Source organism: Labrus mixtus, chromosome 23, assembly GCF_963584025.1.
Source record: "Labrus mixtus chromosome 23, fLabMix1.1, whole genome shotgun sequence".
Lineage (NCBI taxonomy): Eukaryota > Metazoa > Chordata > Actinopteri > Labriformes > Labridae > Labrus > Labrus mixtus.
In genome coordinates, this window is record NC_083634.1 from 5754506 (window position 1) to 5774496 (window position 19991).

Genomic DNA, 19991 nt, shown 5'->3' on the forward strand with positions numbered 1-19991 from the left:
TGTGACCTTTAAATTGTGACTTTTTTTTGAGACCCTAAAGAATAAAGTTAAGCAGATGTATATGTTGCCAAATTGTGTTACTTACAGATCATTAGTGGGGATAGAAAAGGGTAAGAAAATTAATTAATTTGCTTATGTGTGCCCACAAACATTCACTTCATACCACCTCTGCACAGGTCAAAGCCCCAGGTGAGCTACCCTGGTCAAAAAAGTCTGGACACGCCCCTGTCAAGATTCTCAACACTTGCAATACCTTACATCGCTGTACAGTAAGCATTGAAGAAGTGTTAATTTTGTGTTTTTCCTTTTACAACTTGGCACATTAATTAGGATCAGTTATGCAGTTTTGATGATTTCAGATATGGATTCTTAGAACCCCTGTCAGGAACTGTGTGTTTGTGTTGATTTTGGCGCCCCCCTGTGGACAAAGTTATACTTCTTTATGTCTTTACTGATCCTGTCCTGTACATAAGTATTATTCTCCAACAAATAAAAGCCAGGTGTATCTGTTCATCCTAATTAAGTCAGAGATGATTAATAAAATATATTTTAAAGGAAACGTTTTCATGCTCCTCTTGGTTCCCGTAACATTTATACGAGAAGGGGGTGTGTTTGGTAGAGCACCAGTAAGGGCTCACTCAGAGACCCTCTGTCCAGAGAGTACAGACTCTGAGTCAGAGCCTCATGGAGGACCAGACTCCCGCTCTCGTCTGTGTAACGCAGCTGAAATCCCACCACCTCCACAGGCTTCACATCCAGGACAGCAGACACGTCGAACACATCGTATCCAGAGGGGGGTCTCTGGTCCAGGGTCAGCAGCCTCTCCTCGAGGGCGGGGCTTTCCCTCAGGACATCCATTGAGGAGGCAGTGAGGCTGTGCAGGGTGACGGTCACACTGAGGGGACGGGGGTGCAGAGTCTTCCTGAACAGAACCAGCTCTGCGGCCAGCATGGAGGGGCTCAGACCGCTGACGTTAAACCAGATCCATCCAGGAGGAGCGTGATGAGGACCTGAGTGAGACAAAAAAGGCTTTATATGCAGATTCAGATTTTTTATGTTTTTGTTTTTACTGCTTCTCCCGACATGCATTTGCTTCAAATCGTTTCTGTTTTGTATAAAAACCAGCAAACTTTAACCTCAGAGTCTGTTAGTTAATCAGTAAATCTTAAACCTGCATTCTCTCTAATGGCCAGCAGGGGGAGACTCCACTGCAAAATGAATAAGACATTCATTCTCATGTCGTGCCCTTTTACTCTTCCACATATTGAGATACTCTGCGTGTACAATTATTTGATGAGCTTTAAGCATGTTGCACACCTGAGCAAAACTGCAGACTGTGACGTCACAGCAGGTGTTCAGCTGATGGAAAACTTTCAGGTTTAGACTACACTGCAAAGACTCATTAAACAGGTGTTTGTTCTGGTTTCTTTACAACCAGAGTCAGAGGATTTCTTTCCATGATTAGAACATTTTTGATATAGAAATATAAATTTGCGTGATTCTTAAGATTGTAATTACTTTTGAATCCTTACCATCCACACTCCTGAAACTCTGCACCAGCGTCCCATCCGAGCTCCCAAAGTCCTGAGCCTCCAGTGAGTCCAGATGCTGGTAGATCCTCCTCATGTAAGGATGAGGTTTATTCTGATGACTCGCAGACACTTTGTTGATATGAAGCATTTCTAAAATAGCTTTGTTTAACTCCTGGTCGTCGTCTGCATCTCTGCGCTGGTCCATCTGTAACAAACCTGAGACCGAGCTCAGCAGGAGAAGGAACAGAGGGACGTTTAAAAACCCCAAACAAACTCCTGGGATCATCCTGACTTTGAATAATATTCTGATATTTCTGTTTCTGATCTTGTTGTTCCTCTCAGAGAGCTGCAGAAAGTTGCACCTGGTCGTCTGCTGTAACAGTCTGAGCTCTGATTTGTCTGCAGAACCACAGGAGCCGTCAGGACCCAGTGAAGCCGTCTCACTCTGACGCTGAGGAATGTTTTATTTCTCTGACAAAATGTCCTGTGTGAACTGTTATGAGCCTCGGCGCTGCACAACACTCAACAATAAACCACTGAGCTGATGCACCGGCTCAGTGTGAGCTGAGAGAAGACCTGCAGACACGTGCAACATGGGTATGTCTGCAGGCTTTATTTCATGTTTGATGGAGGTTAAAAGTCGCGACCATCAGGGCAGAAAAAGTAGACAGTTTCTGTTCAGTAACAATAAGTTTTACCTAAAGTAACACACCCACTTATGGAGAAAAATAAGACAGAAATAGTAAATCAAATAATGCAAGATACAGTGAAGGAATGGATGAAATTAATTAGAAATCAATATTAATCCCAGTTGATGAATGAATAAACAAATATATAGATAATACAAAAACAAACAAATAACTTCCTATGTAGATTTTTCTTTTACCTACAAGTCTCTGAGTTTTAACTATTTACTTTTTAGATATTTTGGGATTTATTTGAAATACAGAAGCTTTTTACCACTTTGGATTTCAATCTGCATCTCCAAATAAATGTATCACACCATGAAAGGTATCATGAAGAAGACATGTCTGTGAGAGCCACTTCATGATTATTAAAGATGGAAAATAACTTCCAACTACGTTTGTACATTAAAAGACTACAAATGGTAAAGTAAACAGAGTTAACCACAAAGTTAGTTATATAAAGAAAAGGGTTTTGAGGTAAAAAGACGGTCATGTGTTTGGACTCAGTTGATTATTTTAATACAGTAAAATCTGCTGAAAATTCTCAGGATGACAGCCAGAGACATGAGGAACAAGAATCCATTGAAAGATCTTTGTCACCTGTCAGAATAAAATAATCAATATGACTAAAATAATCACTTTTTCCACGTCATTTTCTGGTTCAGTTCAACTTTATTTATTCTTTTTGAAATTGGATTTTTTTTATAGTCGAATTAAGAATTTGTGTGTTAGGGGAACCGGAGCACCCGGAGTAAACCTAGATAAGAGAGACAAGGATTAAAAGGTAGAAAAGGGAAAGCTAGGGTCTAATATTAATTACTTTTCAACAAGTTGTGCAGTTGTTGTGCACTATTTATAATTTCAACAATCAACTTTATCAGCTTCAGTTTTTATACAACTGAGGGAATAAGGTGATAAAGTGAAAGGTTTGGGGAGGGGGTGGAGCTAAAGGGGGAGATAAAAGGGGAGAAAAGGAACGGTTGGTGAGGTATAGAGGGTATCTATTCCAAGACTTCGCAGTCACAGCAACAGAGAAATGGTCCTGGAGTATTTTTCTCCTTCTTCTTCTTGCCCTTATTTGACTTGACTCCAACTTGTTTGTCAGAAATAGTTGGCTGCACATTATTTTTTTTCTGTTTGATGACGATGTTCAACCTCTTTGACTTCTTCTCTGGGACTTCACTTTTGATATCTGTATTTCTGTGGCTCCTTGAGGGGGGAGAGCTAGATCTCACCTCTGCAGAAGTTGATGTGTTATTTCTAACATGTTCTTCCACCATACAGTTTTCCTCTGTATTAGGAAACTCATAAAGTTCATCCATTTCCAAATGATTGCAAAGGGACGGAGTTGTGTCCATATTAATTATCCTCACCTCTGTGTCAAACTTTACCTTCTTTTTTTTCTGTTTGATGACGATGTTCAACCTCTTTGACTTCTTCTCTGGGACTTCACTTTTGATATCTGTATTTCTGTGGCTCCTTGAGGGGGGAGAGCTAGATCTCACCTCTGCAGAAGTTGATGTGTTATTTCTAACATGTTCTTCCACCATACAGTTTTCCTCTGTATTAGGAAACTCATAAAGTTCATCCATTTCCAAATGATTGCAAAGGGACGGAGTTGTGTCCATATTAATTATCCTCACCTCTGTGTCAAACTTTACCTTCTTTTTTTTCTGTTTGATGACGATGTTCAACCTCTTTGACTTCTTCTCTGGGACTTCACCTTTGATATCTGTATTTCTGTGGCTCCTTGAGGGGGGAGAGCTAGATCTCATCTCTCTAACCTCTGCAGGTGGTGTGTTATTTCTAACATGTTCTTCCACCATGACCTCAGGCTTCACAAATGAATCGGTGGAGGAAAAAGTTGAAGGAACTTTCTCTTTCTCTGGTGTGAATTCATTTTGCTTCACAACCCCTGCTATCCCCTGCTCAGTGTCGATCTTTACAACCTCACTGGAGCACACTGAGGTGGATGGAGATAAATCTTTAGGAAGGGGAGAGCTAGATCTCATCTCTCTAACCTCTTCAGAAGGTGGTGTGTTATTTCTAACATGTTCTTCCACCATGACCTCAGGCTTCACAAATGAATCGGTGGAGGACAAAGTTGAAGGAACTTTCTCTTTCTCTGGTGTGATTTCATTTTGCTCCGAATTACCAAACACAACCAATTTTATATCATTTTTGTCATTCTTCTCTTCAGATTCTCTACACATATCCTTGGTCTTGTCTTGGACAGGAGCATCAGTCTGGGTAGAGGAATTGTCTCTAGGAGCAGCATCAGTCTGGGTAGAGGAATTGTCTCTAGGAGCTAAAGATGCTACTTCCACAAGGACAGAGCTCGGGTCTTCTTGCTCAACAAAGTTTTCCTCTGTATTAGCAAACTCATAAAGTTCATCCATTTCCAAATGATTGCAAAGGGATGGAGTTGTGTCCATATTAATTATCCCCTGCTCTGTGTCGATCGTTACAGCCTCACTGGAGCACACTGATCTGGATGGAGATGAATCTTTAGGAAGGGGAGAGCTAGATCTCATCTCTCTAACCTCTGCAGGTGGTGTGTTATTTCTAACATGTTCTTCCACCATGACCTCAGGCTTCACAAATGAATCGGTGGAGGACAAAGTTGAAGGAACTTTCTCTTTCTCTGGTGTGATTTCATTTCGCTTCGATTCAAGAAACAAAGCCCGATAGTCTGTATCACGTTCAGCCTCTATCTCGCGGCGTGCATAATACTCATCATAATAATCATCCAACCTCCGGCAGTATTCTTCATAGTCTATGCCTTCGGCTTCCCACATGGCTTCTTTCTCGCTTATCTCTTGGAGGCCTTCATGGGCCGTCTTCATTGCCCTCTTGAGGAGCCACTCGGCAAATTCATCTACGTCAATTTCTTCCTCCTTTTCCATTTCAGATGGATCCATTGTGCTTTAGACTTAGATTAGACTTTTTCTGTTTTCTCCTATTTGTTTGATCTCGTGAGTGTTCGCTTTGATGGACTTCTCTGGGTTCAGTTGAAGGGATATAATTATTCTGATAAGTTTGAGAGTTTGCTGACAACTGTCTGTTCACAATCTTGATCTGAAAATCCGAAATCTACTTAACTTGAGAGAGACACTCACTCATGCTACTCAGAGAACCGGGGTTATATTAATAACCTAAAGTTATGTAGTGTTATGACGTCAGACAGATCAAAGAACATCAACGCGTCGACTCAATGCTTTGATGTTTGAAACAATGATGACGTATGTTAGCGATCGTACGCGGCTGCGCAGTTTGGCACCGGAAGTACGGCGAGGTGCGCTAAACTATGCGAGGGGATTTACAACAAAATATTATGATACCTAAACCAGCTGACTTTGTCGAGTTGTAAAACACTTCCAGGTTCGTATGATATTAGAAACTAGAGAAATTAAGAGCACAAGTCAGTCATCAGTGGTCATATTTATGAAATGTCAAACAAGAAGACAGACTTTGAGTTAGCCTAAGAGGCCAGGCTCATTATTAACAAGACAGAAAACTAGCAAAGTGAACCTATACGACAGGACGTTGCACAGTTATTTGCTTGATTTGTAGTTATATGAGCATGAGTTATTATTCCTCCTGCTGCTTTCACTTATTACTTGTCTCTCCATATTAAGTCCGAATTATTTTGCCACTGTTACTTTGTCATAACCAGAGCTTGAAATTAACTTTTGTCAGGAAACTGGGTTCAGAGTTTCAGCAAGTTGATATTATTTTATTTGCAGTCTAAACCTGGTTGAGCTGCCTACATGTCAGCTGAAACTTACACACTTCTTAACCACAGGTGAATTTCAAGACCCATTCAAAACATTAGAACACCTACATTGATTGAGCAAGTATGTATTATTGTGTCTTTTTGTAATTTCTGGCTCATGCTCCCATCAGCTCCCATCAGCCATCATAATTCAGAGGTTAAAGTCACATAGGCCTTAGTTTTAATAATGTCAACATCATATGTTTTTGTGTACATTGTTTTGTGTGTACATTGTGACGGCCCCTGCTTGTATTTTTTTAAGCTGGTGTCTATGTACTAATGTGCCTGTGTTTTCCTCGAGATGCCAAAGGAGATGGTCTGCATCCACTTCAGTTGGAGCACCTCGGCCTGTTGCCCAGCCCCAGCTTCCTGCAATCTTGCTCTTTTCTTTGCCCTGCCAGACCAGTGCCTGCACCATTCCTTTCATGAAGCACTTTGTGTAAGTGCACTCTTCAATACCTTCCACCACACTATGTTTTCACACACAGCCACACGCAAGTCTGTGCGTTAAGATAACTGATTGTAGATTCATATTTTCTGTGTCTGTTTCACAGCAAATCAGTGGTACAGCATTTTCCTAAACACATGTAAAATCCTTGAGCAGATGTTGACCAGCTTGAAAACGTGAAAAAAACAAAACAATATTGAAGGATGAAGAGTTCATCAAGCATAATCAAAGCTCAAACGCTCACTTTTTCATGAAAACAATCCATCAGCATGATCGTAGTAGATTTGAATGCCATCTACACTACTTCAAACAATATTTTTTTATTAAATCACACTCATGATTCATGTGGATAAATATGAGAGGAGTGTGAGCAGAGCAATATTCCCCGACGTGACAACAATGTCACTTTACTTATAATAACTTTTTATTAATCTTAACCTTTAATAATTAATCAGTCAATGATTAAAACTGTAGGCTATGTGTTGCTACTTTGAGAGACCAAGTACATTGTCCATGAAGACAATTCAAAAGATGTCCCATTTGCACCGGGAGCTGCGGCATTACTGCATCAGTTGTTGGGACACCCCCACATGTAAAGCAGAGCTGTACTCACTTGCAAGTACTTTTATCAGTGGTCAAGCCAGCCAATGGTAAAAAACATACCTGCAGGAAACTTTCAACTGTGTGTGCAGCGCTTCTGTTCACAGGCTCATCTTTTTTTTAAGATATCACAGGTGAGAGAGGACCAAATTATTAATAACAGGTTCTGTTCCACTTGTACCGTATTGACCCGAATATACAACACGTTTTTTTCCTTATGAATATATCTGAAAAAAGAGGGGTCGTACTATATTTGAGGTTTAGACATTTAAACAGCAATATAGATCCACAACAGCAGGTGGCGCCAAATCCCCGTAACCTGAATGTGCCCCTCATGACTGGAGGAGCGGTCAATCAAAACTCACAACAGTGACAGTTCGCCTGAATGATGCAGACGCACGGTGACGGTCCGAATAAGGCTGCTCAAAAGTGGGGCAAGTTAACAGACAAATTTGACAAATTTGATGCTAACTTTAAGATGCTGGTGATAAAACTAGCAGAGTCGACAATCAACTGCCAAGCAGCGAAGAAATATGGTGACGCAGAATGCAATGTACAGATATGGCGAGCCCAAAAACACCGTCTTAAAAATGCTGACAGTCAAAGAAAAGCTTTCCGTGGTTCTGTGGTAATTATTGTCCATTAATGCATAAAAAGAAAAAATATTTTTCTGCGTTTATCTTATAATTGCAGTTCAATCTGCCAAGTATGGGGGCTCCACTATGATGGAACTCAAAACAAACAAAGTCATTGACATTCAGCTAGTGCAGGTATAACACTGATACACTGTTGCAAATAGGAATCATATTAGTCCTTTTGTATGAACGTTGCAGAACATTTGTCTACTTCTTTTGTTTGGCAGAGCAATGAAGTTGGAAACAGCTTAAGGATGGAGAAGGAGGGCTTTGAGCAAAGTCTGTCTCTCATGGAGAGTAAAGAGATCCGGATCAAGGCCATTGTCACCCACAGACATATGGGGTAGAAGTTCTTGGGGGAGCAGAGACCGGACATGACCCACTACTTTGACCGTTGGCATATGGCAAACGGTATGTATTTGAATTAAACAATGATAAAAAATGAATTTGTGTTTGAAAATGTTCTGTCTTGAACATATCAATCCAGACCCGGTTCTTGCAATGTTTGGGGTTGGGTCAGCTGCTATGGAGCTCTCTTTATCAAACAACCAGAAGAATGTGATATGCTTTGTAACACTGTTAGCAAGAAGATTAATTCTGCTGAACTGGAAACAAAAAAATCCTCCAGTTTGTCAAGCTTTAATGAATGATGTAATGAAGCATTTGCAGTTAGAAAAAATCAAATTTACCCTGAGAGGAAGGATAAATATGTTTTACTCAATATGGCAGCCATTTATAGACTACTATAACAAAAACAACCCCAGGAAAAAATAATAATTTAGTAAAATCCAGAGCACTAGACATCCTCCAAGTTGTATTATTATTACTATTTAAATCTTTTTATCTTATTATTTTGGTATTATATTTGTGTTTTACTGATTTTTTTTATATCTTGTATTTTTATTTATTTATTTAGATTTTTGTGTTGGTTTGAGGCATGAATATTCATGTCTCGGATTGTTTTTTTTTGTTTTTTTGTATCTGTATTTGAAAAAAGAAAAAACCCCAATAAAGAGAAGTTGAAAAAAAAAAGAAAATGTTCTGTCTTGTGACCAAGGATTGAGAAAAAAAAATGGATGCGCTTGCAAAAATAACCAAAACGCAGGATGTTGGCTTGTGAAGGAAGAGCGTGATAAAACGCCTTTACTGGTCTGCACCAACTTCAGCATTAGGGGAGGAGGTTGTGGCCAGGTGGAGTGCCGTAGCCAACCACATCCAAAATGTCCACACTACACGATATATTGTTTCATCGTCATCGTGATGTGCGCATGCGCAATAGTCACATCGCAGGACATGCGATGTAGAAGAGGGGCGAAATGAACTCAAACACCTCATTCTACAACTCCTTTGCTGATTGATAAAAAAGGAAAACTCGTCCAATTCTTTCTTTTCCTGATTCATCTACAAAAGAAGTATGCCTGGAATAAGATAATTGACTCTTTATTTGGGTAATTGCAGGGGTCTGCAAAAGAGACATTTTTGCCAGTAGCTCCACCCAAAAAAATCCGTCTGGAGCCGCAAAATATAGGCTAGGCTATTTGAACCTTTCAATGATGTTTATACAGCCTGTCTAAGCCCACTCACATTTCTAATAGAACTAAATGACAACTTTAAACTAACAACTAACAACTTTAAATGAGAAGTCACTGCAGAGGCTTCTTACTCTGTCTTTTTAAGATAGTTAGAGCACCTTCTGTACCTGGGCACTCTGTCATCTCACCTGCTGTTGTTTTTGAGGTCTAACTTCTGATAGCCCATTTTATTGATTATTTCATGTCCTCCTCCCCATGACTTACGATTTCCTGAACTGCCACAAAACTTGAAACAGTCGTATAGTTTAATGTCGAATTAATATGCTTCTTAAAAGTTTGCTTTGCTTCCTGCAGAAATCGCCCTTTTTCTCTTTCCAAGGTATTTGTTTTATAACAAAATATTTATTTGAGGTTTTCTAAACCACTCAAGGGGCTGATGTATACTTTACTTAATACTTTATTTCAGACCCATAGGTCCATATCGTTGTAAAAATACAGGACATTAACAAAGGGATATCAATTAAGTTGCTTTCCAACACAAAGAAAAATAGGGTAGTTATATGCACATTACATAGGTGCAGGGCAAAAACAACAGACTGAGGAAGAAGATATGCCCGCACACTTGCTCCAATGCCACAAACTTTTTATTCCATCAAAATCACAACATTTGACTAGAGGTCTTCTTCATGTGATAAAGTTATCACCTTCCTCTTCTTCCTCTGTCCAACACAAAACATTAACAGTGATTTCATGAACTAGAGTAATTCATTTTTCATTTGGCTCTGCAGTTCAAGATGGAACAAGTTTGATTTTCTTGGCTATCTTTACATCATTTTAAGATGGAGAGAGAGAGAGCTGAAGTGTGGGCTCAAGAGGAATGAAAAGTGCAAAGAGGGAGATTCAATCCATCAATGAGCTCTACCAGAAGAAACAGACGAGGGCTGCAGTTAATTAACCAACTGAAAGATGTTTCACATGTCTTTCTAAATGTGAGCATGTGCTGCTTTCCTGTCATTCATGATATTAAATAAAGAGTCCTTGGGTTGAGGAATGTTTTTTTTTTGGATAAACAAAGCAGTTTGAAGACTTACCTTCAGGCTGTGGGAAGTTGTTGGAGAGATTTTCAATGATCAGATCGACTGAATATGGAAACAATCATTGGTTCAGCATCCCTTCCTGTGAAATGTGCTCTCTGATTCACTATCAAAAAAATGAAATTTAAGTTTCTTGCCACATGTGAGAATCGGTAAAATAATTTTGGGGTGTTTTAATTATATCTCAAATCAATGAGTCATTTCTGATCTCTGAACAAGAGTCCTGCTCACTTTGTGTGTGAAGACAGTTCATTCATCGAGGATTAATGATGACTGACGGGGACAAATAGCAGGTCTACACTCCCTCCCGCCCACTACGCTCTGCCAATGAAAGGCGTCTGATCCAACCTTCACAACAGGGTCCTAAGTCTCTGACTAGACTCTTCTGCTCTGTCGCCCCCCGGTGGTGGAATGAACTTCCAAACTCCATTCGATCTTCAGAGTCCCTCTGCACCTTTAAGAAAAAGCTAAAGACCCAGCTCTTTCATGAATACCTACTAACTTAATGATGATGGTCTCCATATTATTGATGATGATGATGCTTGTGACGATGGTTTTTCTTTGATAACGACGACTTATAAGATGGTTTCTATACTGATTAGAGCTCTCAAGAACTGCTGTCAATGTTGTGCTTTGCCTCTGGTCACTTCCTGTCAGCACCTGTGTGTCCAATCAGACTCAAAGCTGATCGTTTGCTCTTACTGACATTGTTCCCTTTTTTCTAGATCCTTGCTTGTGTTGTACTTACTCTCTGATGTACGTCGCTTGGGATAAAAGCGTCTGCTAAGTGAATTGTAGAATTTAATAGTAACTGCAAAATATTCAAATGTATTTATGAGGTTAGTAGTAATGGACAATCAGTTGTCATCAGACTACAGCTCGGTTGTATTTGTATGAGCACTGATGTACGTATGAAAAAGGTCAACTGAAGACCCGTCAGACCACATGTATGATCCTTCTTCCTGGCTGTCTCTCAGTCTGAACTCTTCATCAGCCAAGGACAACTGCACAATGTCTAAGCAGAAGTCTGACAAAAACAATTAAATCACTCAGGAAGGTCACAGAAAATCCCAATTTTATTCATTTAAGTCAAACTTGGGGGTACCAAAACAAAAACATTATAGTCTAAGTCAAATAAGATTTTTTTTTGCTGTCAATGCAATACCATGGTACCTGTTACAATGTGCCTTGCAGCATGTTGGTGTCATAGTCTCTGTCTTTGAAGCACTTGATCTGCACTGTGGGATGATATTGAAAAGCTTACAGAGACAGTTGAATATCATTTTTTTTATATCACTGAGACAACTCCAGTGTCTGAACATGAGCCACTAGTTCATCCAGAAAGGCCATAGAGAGCCTTGAATGTGAAAGAACAAAATAACTAATTGTTGAATTAAACAGATGAATAGAACAAACTTTTTAAATTGCTCATAACAAATTTCCCAAGGAGCACAAACAAAAGCCAATCGTTTTAGGCATGAAGTCTTTCCATTTCATTTCTGTTCTACCGTACTGATGTGAACGGTGTTCCTTCTCTCCAGCATTGTTTGGCTCTCCTTCAAGCCAAAAGTAAAAGTTTACTGCAAGGCTACTTAAAGTCTGTGTCCTCTTATGGGCCTCAGAGAGTATGATATCAGACACTGCTAGTCTGATAACATTGGTCTAATGGACTTGACATACTCATGCACTTGTTTACAATAACAGTGACAGAGCACAAGACAAAAAACACAAGCCGACACAGATGTCACATAAAACCTATAATTTATTTGTTTCAGTCAAATTCGACATAGTAAAACACAGCTTTAGAAAAGACATGTGGCTTCAGCTGTCTGAGGGTCGAGGGGACACGAGGGGACACGTATTGCTTTGTGGTTGACTATTTTCTTCAACCCATAAATTATAACAAGATATCAAACGTGGGCATATATTTACACATCAACAATATTACAATAGTACAAAGCCTTCAATGTGTCCTCTCTTGCATTGTGAACTTTGTTAGTTTTTTTTGTTTTTAACATGCAAAAAGGTTTTAAACAACATTATTTTAATAAAAAAATAATAATTTTACAGTCATGACAACAGCAGATAAAACACTGAACACATCTCCCTGTCAGTTCCTGTCCATCACTGAAGTCAGCATCAGAGGAAAAAACGTGAGCATCATCACACTGACCTGCTCTTCTGCTGCCCTCTACCGGCCACAAAACAGAACAAGCAGTTCTACATTCCAGTTTCACAGCTTTTAAACCCATTCATCTTTTCTGCTAAAGAAAGCTCTTTGACATTGTTGAACCTCTGAACATGGCACATGTAGTTTTGTCACCTCAAAAATACATAAATAAACAATATACTACAATAAATGATGAGAATAGCACAGTTAATCTGATTTGAACACATTTGTACGTGTGTTTATCACACAGGATAGTTTCAAAAAAGACTACCAAAGGCCTTTTTCTTTATCCTTGACTTTGAACAAAAAAAACCATAGCCCTGATTTTACCGCTCCAGCAGTCAAAGAATGACTGACGAGGGTTCTTAATCAATGATATCTTTCTTATTATAAAGGGTTCATGTGATATATTTGGATTTAAATAACTCATGGTCGGAAACAATCTCAAGAATAGTTTGTAATCTTAAATCCAGGGCAATAAAAATATTTCACATCCAAAATAAAGTTGAATATTCAACTTGCTCAAATAGCATTTCAGCTTCAGCTTATCGATGTGGATGACTGTGACCTCAAATCTGGCTCCATATTCAGTGTCAGAGAATCTACAGGAAGGGTTTGTGAAAACAACAGGACCTCATCGGTCTTGAAAGAGTTATTCAAGTTAGTTATTCAAAAATGTAACAAATCAGTCAGTCACATCGGGGCAATTGATTTTTTTTTGTTTTTCTGAAAATAACTAAAAACAATGTGTCTCTGAAATGTTTTGGAAATTTCAGTCCTCCATTTGATTCGTACTGATCTGCAGGAGAGAGCAGCTCGGTGCTCTGATCGGCTTAGAGTTGAAATGAGGATAAACTAACGTGGCAACAACATTTCTTCAATATTACACTTAACCCTTCATGTTTTAGAACTGCAAACACAATGCAAGGCTTGCATCACAACTTAACATACAAGAATCTCACTGGAATTTACCCAGCAGAAATGTACTGCTGATACAAGGAGACGACAAACTAACACGATTTGAAGACTGCTCATGGTTCTAAAGGGAGGGTTTCATATCTTCATTTGTAATAATCTTCATCACTACTACTGAATATTTTCAGAATGATTCTAGTCGACACTTTCATGTGACTCCATACTGATAGACTCATAACAAAGCAGGTTGGTCTCAGTGATTCGAATAACAAATAGGTGTTTTTTACATTTCACAGCCATGGCTACAGGGCAATGTCGTCAGAATTTGTTGACCTATTTCGTTCAGAAACAGATACATTTTCCAGTCAATATGTAGTTAGAGGGCAAGAATATTGGGAATCATTGTTATGAGTGAGAAGGATTAATAATGGGTAATAGCAAAGCTGTGAAAATCCTCCCAGAGTCTTACAAAGAAAGTATTTGTCCTTGTGCTTCCATAGTGTGTGTGTTGATTTTGTCCAATAAAGCTACAGTATGTCTCAACAAAGTTTCAGATGTGTTGCTTTGACTAATCTATTCATGTAATAAAATGTAAGGATTCATATAGGAAAAGAAAAAGAGCTCTACGATGAGGATGTGTTTTCATATCAACCAAAATACAATCACACATCCTGCAATCAGTCATCATAATGTCAGAAAGCTTCTCTGAGAGGAGGCAGGTCTGAATCTTCTCTTGTTCAAGGAAATCAATGTCTGATATTTAAAAAAAAGACACTAATCTTTAAACAAAGAGCCAGGACTCAATGTGACATTTGGCACTGAGAAAATGTATAGGTCCATATTATATACAATGTTGAATAATGATTATCTATTCCCACAAAAACCTTGGAGAGAGGAGCGCACGAGGAGAGTTTAAATAAAAGTCAACCAGGACTTTAAAATACAAAGAACCAAGTGCTGTTCACTATTTACCAACAGTGTTTGAACTTTTGTACACTCAAGAGAACTATACTGTCAATATAATTCCTGAATTCAAAAGATACAATACACTGTAGAGCTGCACTTTTAAGACGGAGCCTCAGTGAGAAAAAAAAAGGTCAAAATAAAAAAAGTGTAGGTATGTTGAAGTGTTGTACTGCTTCAGAACAGACTGCTGCTTGTGTTACATAATACAGTACTACACAAGAACCCAAAGAAGCTCCACAGCAAACACCAACAAACTGTAAGCATGTAAACATATACATGCACTAAAAGGCTGATTTATGATATGCTCATAGAATCATACAAGACCATGTGTGGGGCAGGATTTAGATATCAGGGCCCAGTTGTTCAAAAGTCATCTGATTAGATTAAAGCTACCACATTATATTAAACATTGACGAGGGATTGCTGAAAGAAAAAACAATTCTGAAAATGAATATGATCAGTTAATCCAATCTTGATTTTTATCTGGATAAAAACCTCCAGTAGGTGTTGTTAAAGACTTTGCAGTGCACGATTGGAAAAACTCTTACCTCAAAATGTGGATTGTCCTGATCCAAGAGGAGTGGATTCAGGCTGAATTACACGGACATGGAATTAGAGGAAAAAATATTTTTTTTAATTATTTTTTTTAATCATTTTGGAATTAATTAGCAAAATGTCAAATGTGACATCGTAAAACTGTTCTTTGCTGTGCATGTAACGGTAGTCATGATTTAAAGCAATATGCATATCTCAAGAATTTGACTAACAGTGAAAAGATTGATCTCCTCAAAGAAAAAGGAATATGCTTTGGCTGTTTAAAAACTGGACACATTAGCAAGGAATGTACAGATCACCACACCTGTAGTATATGTCATCTAAAGCATCCCACAGTTCTTCACATCATAACCAAACCAAAAATAATTAATAATTAATAAATAACCATGACTGTGTTCTTCCAATAATACCTGTACAAGTAAAGTCAAAAGGTGGAAAAAACATTTTGGAAATGTATGCTTTCTTGGACCCTGGAAGTTCTGCAAACTTCTGCACAGAAAATCTAAGGAAAAAACTGAATCTAAATGGCACCAAAACCAGGATACTTCTCCTTACAATGGGTCAGGAGAGCACAACAGACACACTTCTCGTACCTGGATTAGAGGTAGCTAGTTTCAGTGGTACTCAGTTTTATGATCTGTCCAATGTTTACACTCAAAAGAGCATGCCTGTCACCACAGACATGACACAGACTACTTTGAGCACTGCCAGTCATATTCGCTGGTTTGAATGGCGTCCAATCGATGAATTGTTTCAACTTCTAAACTCATTGGCGCCGTCATTGGCTGGGGGAAGCACACCAGCTCCCCGCCCAGAAAAGTCCTGACTCAGCCAAAACATCAAAATCCAGACAGAGGACAGAGTCTCTGCAGACACAGTCACCACCACACATGTATGGAGGCCCAGAAGTGATGATTGAGCGACATCACTTTGGTATAAGTCTATTTTATTTTCTAATATTCAATGAAACTTTTGCAAACACATACCACACTATTGTTGAAGGAAAGTACTTGCACTTGTTTTATTATCCACTTCAAGCTCTGGACCAAAGAAAGTCACAGCTGGAGCGCACCTTTAGACTGTTGTGTAACACCATAACAAACATCAGCTGTTACCTGACAGCACAATGTTTCCCAGGAAGCAGCGCCGCAGGTCGATGTCCGAGCATGAAGAGAGAGGGGCAGATATGACAACAAACAAAAGATATGATATCTTTTGTTTGTTGTTTTAGGCACAGCTCAACTCTGAAGCCAATCAAACTGCTGCTTTGAATCTGAATTTGACTCTCACTGCCTTGGTCACTTATCATGTTTAGGTTCACCTTAACCAGGGACATAACTAATCTCATAAATTGTAAAGAAAGTCAAAGTAAAAAGTAGTTTCAGTTTATAATGAACAAAGCCAGAACATTACATGTATTGTTCCTAAATGTTGTATTTTTGATAGTGCTCTCCTGCAGGACCCCACCTCGTAGATTGAGTGTCCGTCTAAAGAGGACATGACGTTCAGACGGTTACCTGAACCTCTCTGTGCCGAGTGTGACGATCTGTCCGTCTGGCATGGTGTAATGCAGTGGTTCTCAAACTATGGTACACGTACCACCGGTGGTACGCGGGCTCCCTGTGGTGGTACGCAAAGAAATCTCCACAATATAAAAAAAAAACCTGTTCAGCATAAAACGACATTTTTTATTTTTGTCATACTCTTATCTTATCTGTCTTGTATCTATTGGGTTGTATTAATATCAAATGTGTTTTCCCTCTAAATTAATCTACTTTTTACAACAAACAACTTTAATCTGCTCAGTTTATCCTCACGCGCACAGACATAAACAACAACAGGAGTACGCCTCACGTTTTGAAAAGTTCCTCTCGATGTTCCGTTATAGTTCAGTCCTGAAACAACAGCAAGCAGCTGTAGGCCTACATCAACAGATATTCTGTTATTTATTGGAGTTCAGTACAATCAGCAGCAAGCAGCTGTACATAACGGAGCCAGGAGAAGCTTCACTTTTTGATGCATGTCGTTCACCCTCTCTCTCTCTCTCTCGCTCACTCTCTCTCTCTCTCTCTCTTCAACATCTGCTGTAACTATGACAACCACAGACGCCAGTTAACATTAGTCACTCTTTAAACTGTGAATGTAACACTATTATGCGGCTGTATGGTTCAAAGATGTGCTGGAGAACACCCAGGACCTCCCAGTACAGGTCAAGGTGAGGACTGGTTCAGAAGGGTTAGACCAGGGACAGGTGTAACACTCAGTATCTGCTTTCTGACTTATAACCAGCAGGGGGCGACTTCACTGGTTGACTGTTCAGAAGTCTGATTTATTCCCTCAGGAAACATTCTCCTTTTGTGTTGCACAATTAATTGAATTTATCACGATTGGGCTTTCCCACAGTTAAAGAAACATGATTGACAGTGGTTATTATCAACATTTAAAATGCATGCTTCACCTGTCAAAAACTCAATGTGGTCAATCATGAAAATATTTTGACCAATTACTAACATTTAAAAGTTCCAGAGTCCGCCAGCTCGTTTGAGTTGATGCGCAGTGAATCAAAGGATGCACTGGATGGACGCTTTGTTGGACAGGGAAGACGACGCATTTGCAAGTCACATCTGAAGGCGCCTTCGGCACTGCTGCATCTTTGAATGTCTTTTCACTTTAAAAAAACTCTCTGATAGCTCAGCTGACGAGTCAAATGTAAAAGCCGCCCTTATGACATAAACTTAGTTTTTGATCGGTAAAGATCTGTGATAAAGTTGATGTCATAACTTTCAATCTGCAAGAGTGTCCTGACTTTATTTCAAAATAAAAGCAGAACAACAGGTAAAGTACTCTCAGCCTAAGACAGTACAAACATTCAAAATAAAAGCCTAACAATTTTTATTTTAGTACAAAATAATGAAATTTCAATCACACGATTAAATACGTGATTAATTATGATTAACTTTTTTAAATTAGCCATTAATCCGGTTTAAAAAATGCATAATTAGACATCACTAGTTGTAATATTTTGTAGATCGTGTACACAAAGACAAACACTTTTTGCAGGTTAATTACACTTTAGTAATACAAAATGTATTTCAAAATACTCAATGACACTTTAAAGAGTTACATGAATACAAAGCAAAGTAAAGGAAACAAAGTCAGAATCAGAAAAAGGTCATTAATCCCCAGGGGGAAATAAATTCTGAATAGTTACAAACTCCTGAATTAAGTGTTCAGTAGATGAAAAAACATCTGGACAAGTAAGCAAACAGATAGCCTCCTGGTCCGTTGTTTACTGATCTTCTACAAATAAAATATTTGAATCGTAATGATTATGTCCACAGGTGACAGTTCTGGGGACTCCAGCTGAGGAGGATGGTGGAGGGAAAATAGACCTGTTAAATGAGGGGGCTTTTGATAACATGGACGTAGTGTTCATGGCTCACCCCCTGCAGGATGACGCTCCCTATCTCCCCCTAGTGGCTGAACATGAGTACGTTTTAAAGAAATAGTTCAATATTTTCTAGTGTTTATGTTTGTTTGGTGCTCATTTCTAAATGCAGGATATTTATGCATGGGATTTGTTTTTAATTTGTTTTTAATTTAATTTGTTCAGGAGTTTGCTTTCAACGTTTGATGGATTCATTCCTCCCTTACACATTTGCCTCATGTAAAAAATGTTTGTTTAAAAGTTTGGGTACTTGACCATGATGCCTTGCTCTTTAGTCTTTCTTTTGATGCTCTTACTGTGTCATGATTAAAACATGGATTGTATGGATGTTTTCTGCCGTGTGTTTTTCCTCCAGCGTCATTATAAAGTATCACGGGAAGGCGTCTCACGCCTCGGCCTACCCCTGGGAGGGAGTGAATGCTCTGGACGCGGCGGTGCTGTGCTACAACAGTCTGTCTGTTGAAGTCGGACTGGAGAGTTCACGGTGAACACATGATGAGTCTGTGTCCTCAGGTGTGTTTCTCTGAGGAGTTCACTGAGCTCTGGTTTAACTGTGTCATTCAGGTATCATAAAGCACGGAGGAGAGAAACCCAACATCATCCCTGCCTTCACTCAGCTGGAGAACTATCTGAGGACTCCATCCCGGGCCGAGCTTCTTCTCCTGAAATCCAAAGCTGAGGGGTGTTTCAGAGCAGCTGCTGAGGCCACTGGATGTCGGGTATAAAACAATTCAAAACATGAAGGGAGATCTGCAGTTTGTGCAGACGTTGAACTCTTTTTGTCCTCCTCAGGTTGAAGTGGAGTATTCGAAAAATGCTTTTGACAACATATTGAGGAATAAAACTCTGGAGGATTTGTACGAGAACAATGGAAAGGCTCTGGGGATGGAGTTCACCACGGATGAAGAAGTCCTGAACAACGCTTCTGGTGAGACTCATTTAAAAAAATAAAAAAATGAGCCAATGCGCTTTGAGATTGTAGAGCCCCCTCCTTCCTTGTTCCTCATCCATGTCTTAACAAGCCACAGAAAGGAAAATAGAATCAGGGTGTCGGGGTAAAAACGTCTACATGTCTGAGGTTCATCTTAACCATTGTTCAACCGAGGTTCAAGATCACAGAGTCCAGCATGAGCTCAGATGCAGAGAGGGGGCGTGGTCAGAAACAGCTCATTTGCATTTAAAGGTACAGACACAGAAACAGCCTGTTCTGAGCAGGGCTGAAATAGAGGGGTTTATAGGCATGATCAAATACAGCAGTGGTTCTCAAACTTTTTAGACTGCGTACCACCTCCGAAAATATTTGGCTCTCCAAGTACCACCATTATGGTAGATGTTAAAATACACTGTACCTATTTCTACACACATTTTACGCAGGAGGTTATTTATTATTGACTGTTGGCAGCCACACTATAGGACTACTAAGGGTTAGCGCTAGAACTGGTACTTAAACTAACACAACTCTGACATTTACCCAAATCCCAAAAAAAGTGCAGCACAATACAAATGACAACTTCATACCAACAACCTGTTTGAGAATATTTAATCTCCAGTGTTTCCCACACAAAGACCTGGGCCCAAGTATATTTCCGACCTGTTCTCATTTAATTTTTCATTTATTCATAAAATTGCTGCATG

At 39.2% G+C, this 19991-nt stretch overlaps 1 protein-coding gene and 1 long non-coding RNA gene across 2 annotated transcripts; one reads left to right on the forward strand and one right to left on the reverse strand.

The window, feature by feature from the left end:
• Positions 1–226: 226 nt before the first annotated feature.
• On the reverse strand, positions 227–1737 carry LOC132958907 (uncharacterized). Its single transcript, XM_061031989.1, has 2 exons — positions 1533–1737; positions 227–1010 (listed from the first exon to the last, which is right to left on the reverse strand). The coding sequence occupies exons 1-2, from the start codon at positions 1735–1737 to the stop codon at positions 592–594; spliced, it is 624 nt and encodes a 207-aa protein (XP_060887972.1). The 3' UTR covers positions 227–591.
• A 15325-nt stretch (positions 1738–17062) lies between these two features.
• On the forward strand, positions 17063–19304 carry LOC132958397 (uncharacterized). Its single transcript, XR_009666764.1, has 4 exons — positions 17063–17123; positions 18250–18398; positions 18712–19075; positions 19149–19304. It is a non-coding gene; the product is annotated as an uncharacterized LOC132958397 (long non-coding RNA).
• The last annotated feature ends 687 nt before the right edge of the window (positions 19305–19991 follow it).

Coding starts and splice junctions, on each gene's coding strand:
- LOC132958907 (XM_061031989.1), bottom strand. CDS start 1,737: ATGGACCAGCGCAGAGATGCAGACGACGACCAGGAGTTAAACAAAGCT. Junction 1,011..1,532: donor GAGTTTCAGGAGTGTGGATG/GTAAGGATTCAA, acceptor TGTCTCACTCAG/GTCCTCATCACGCTCCTCCT.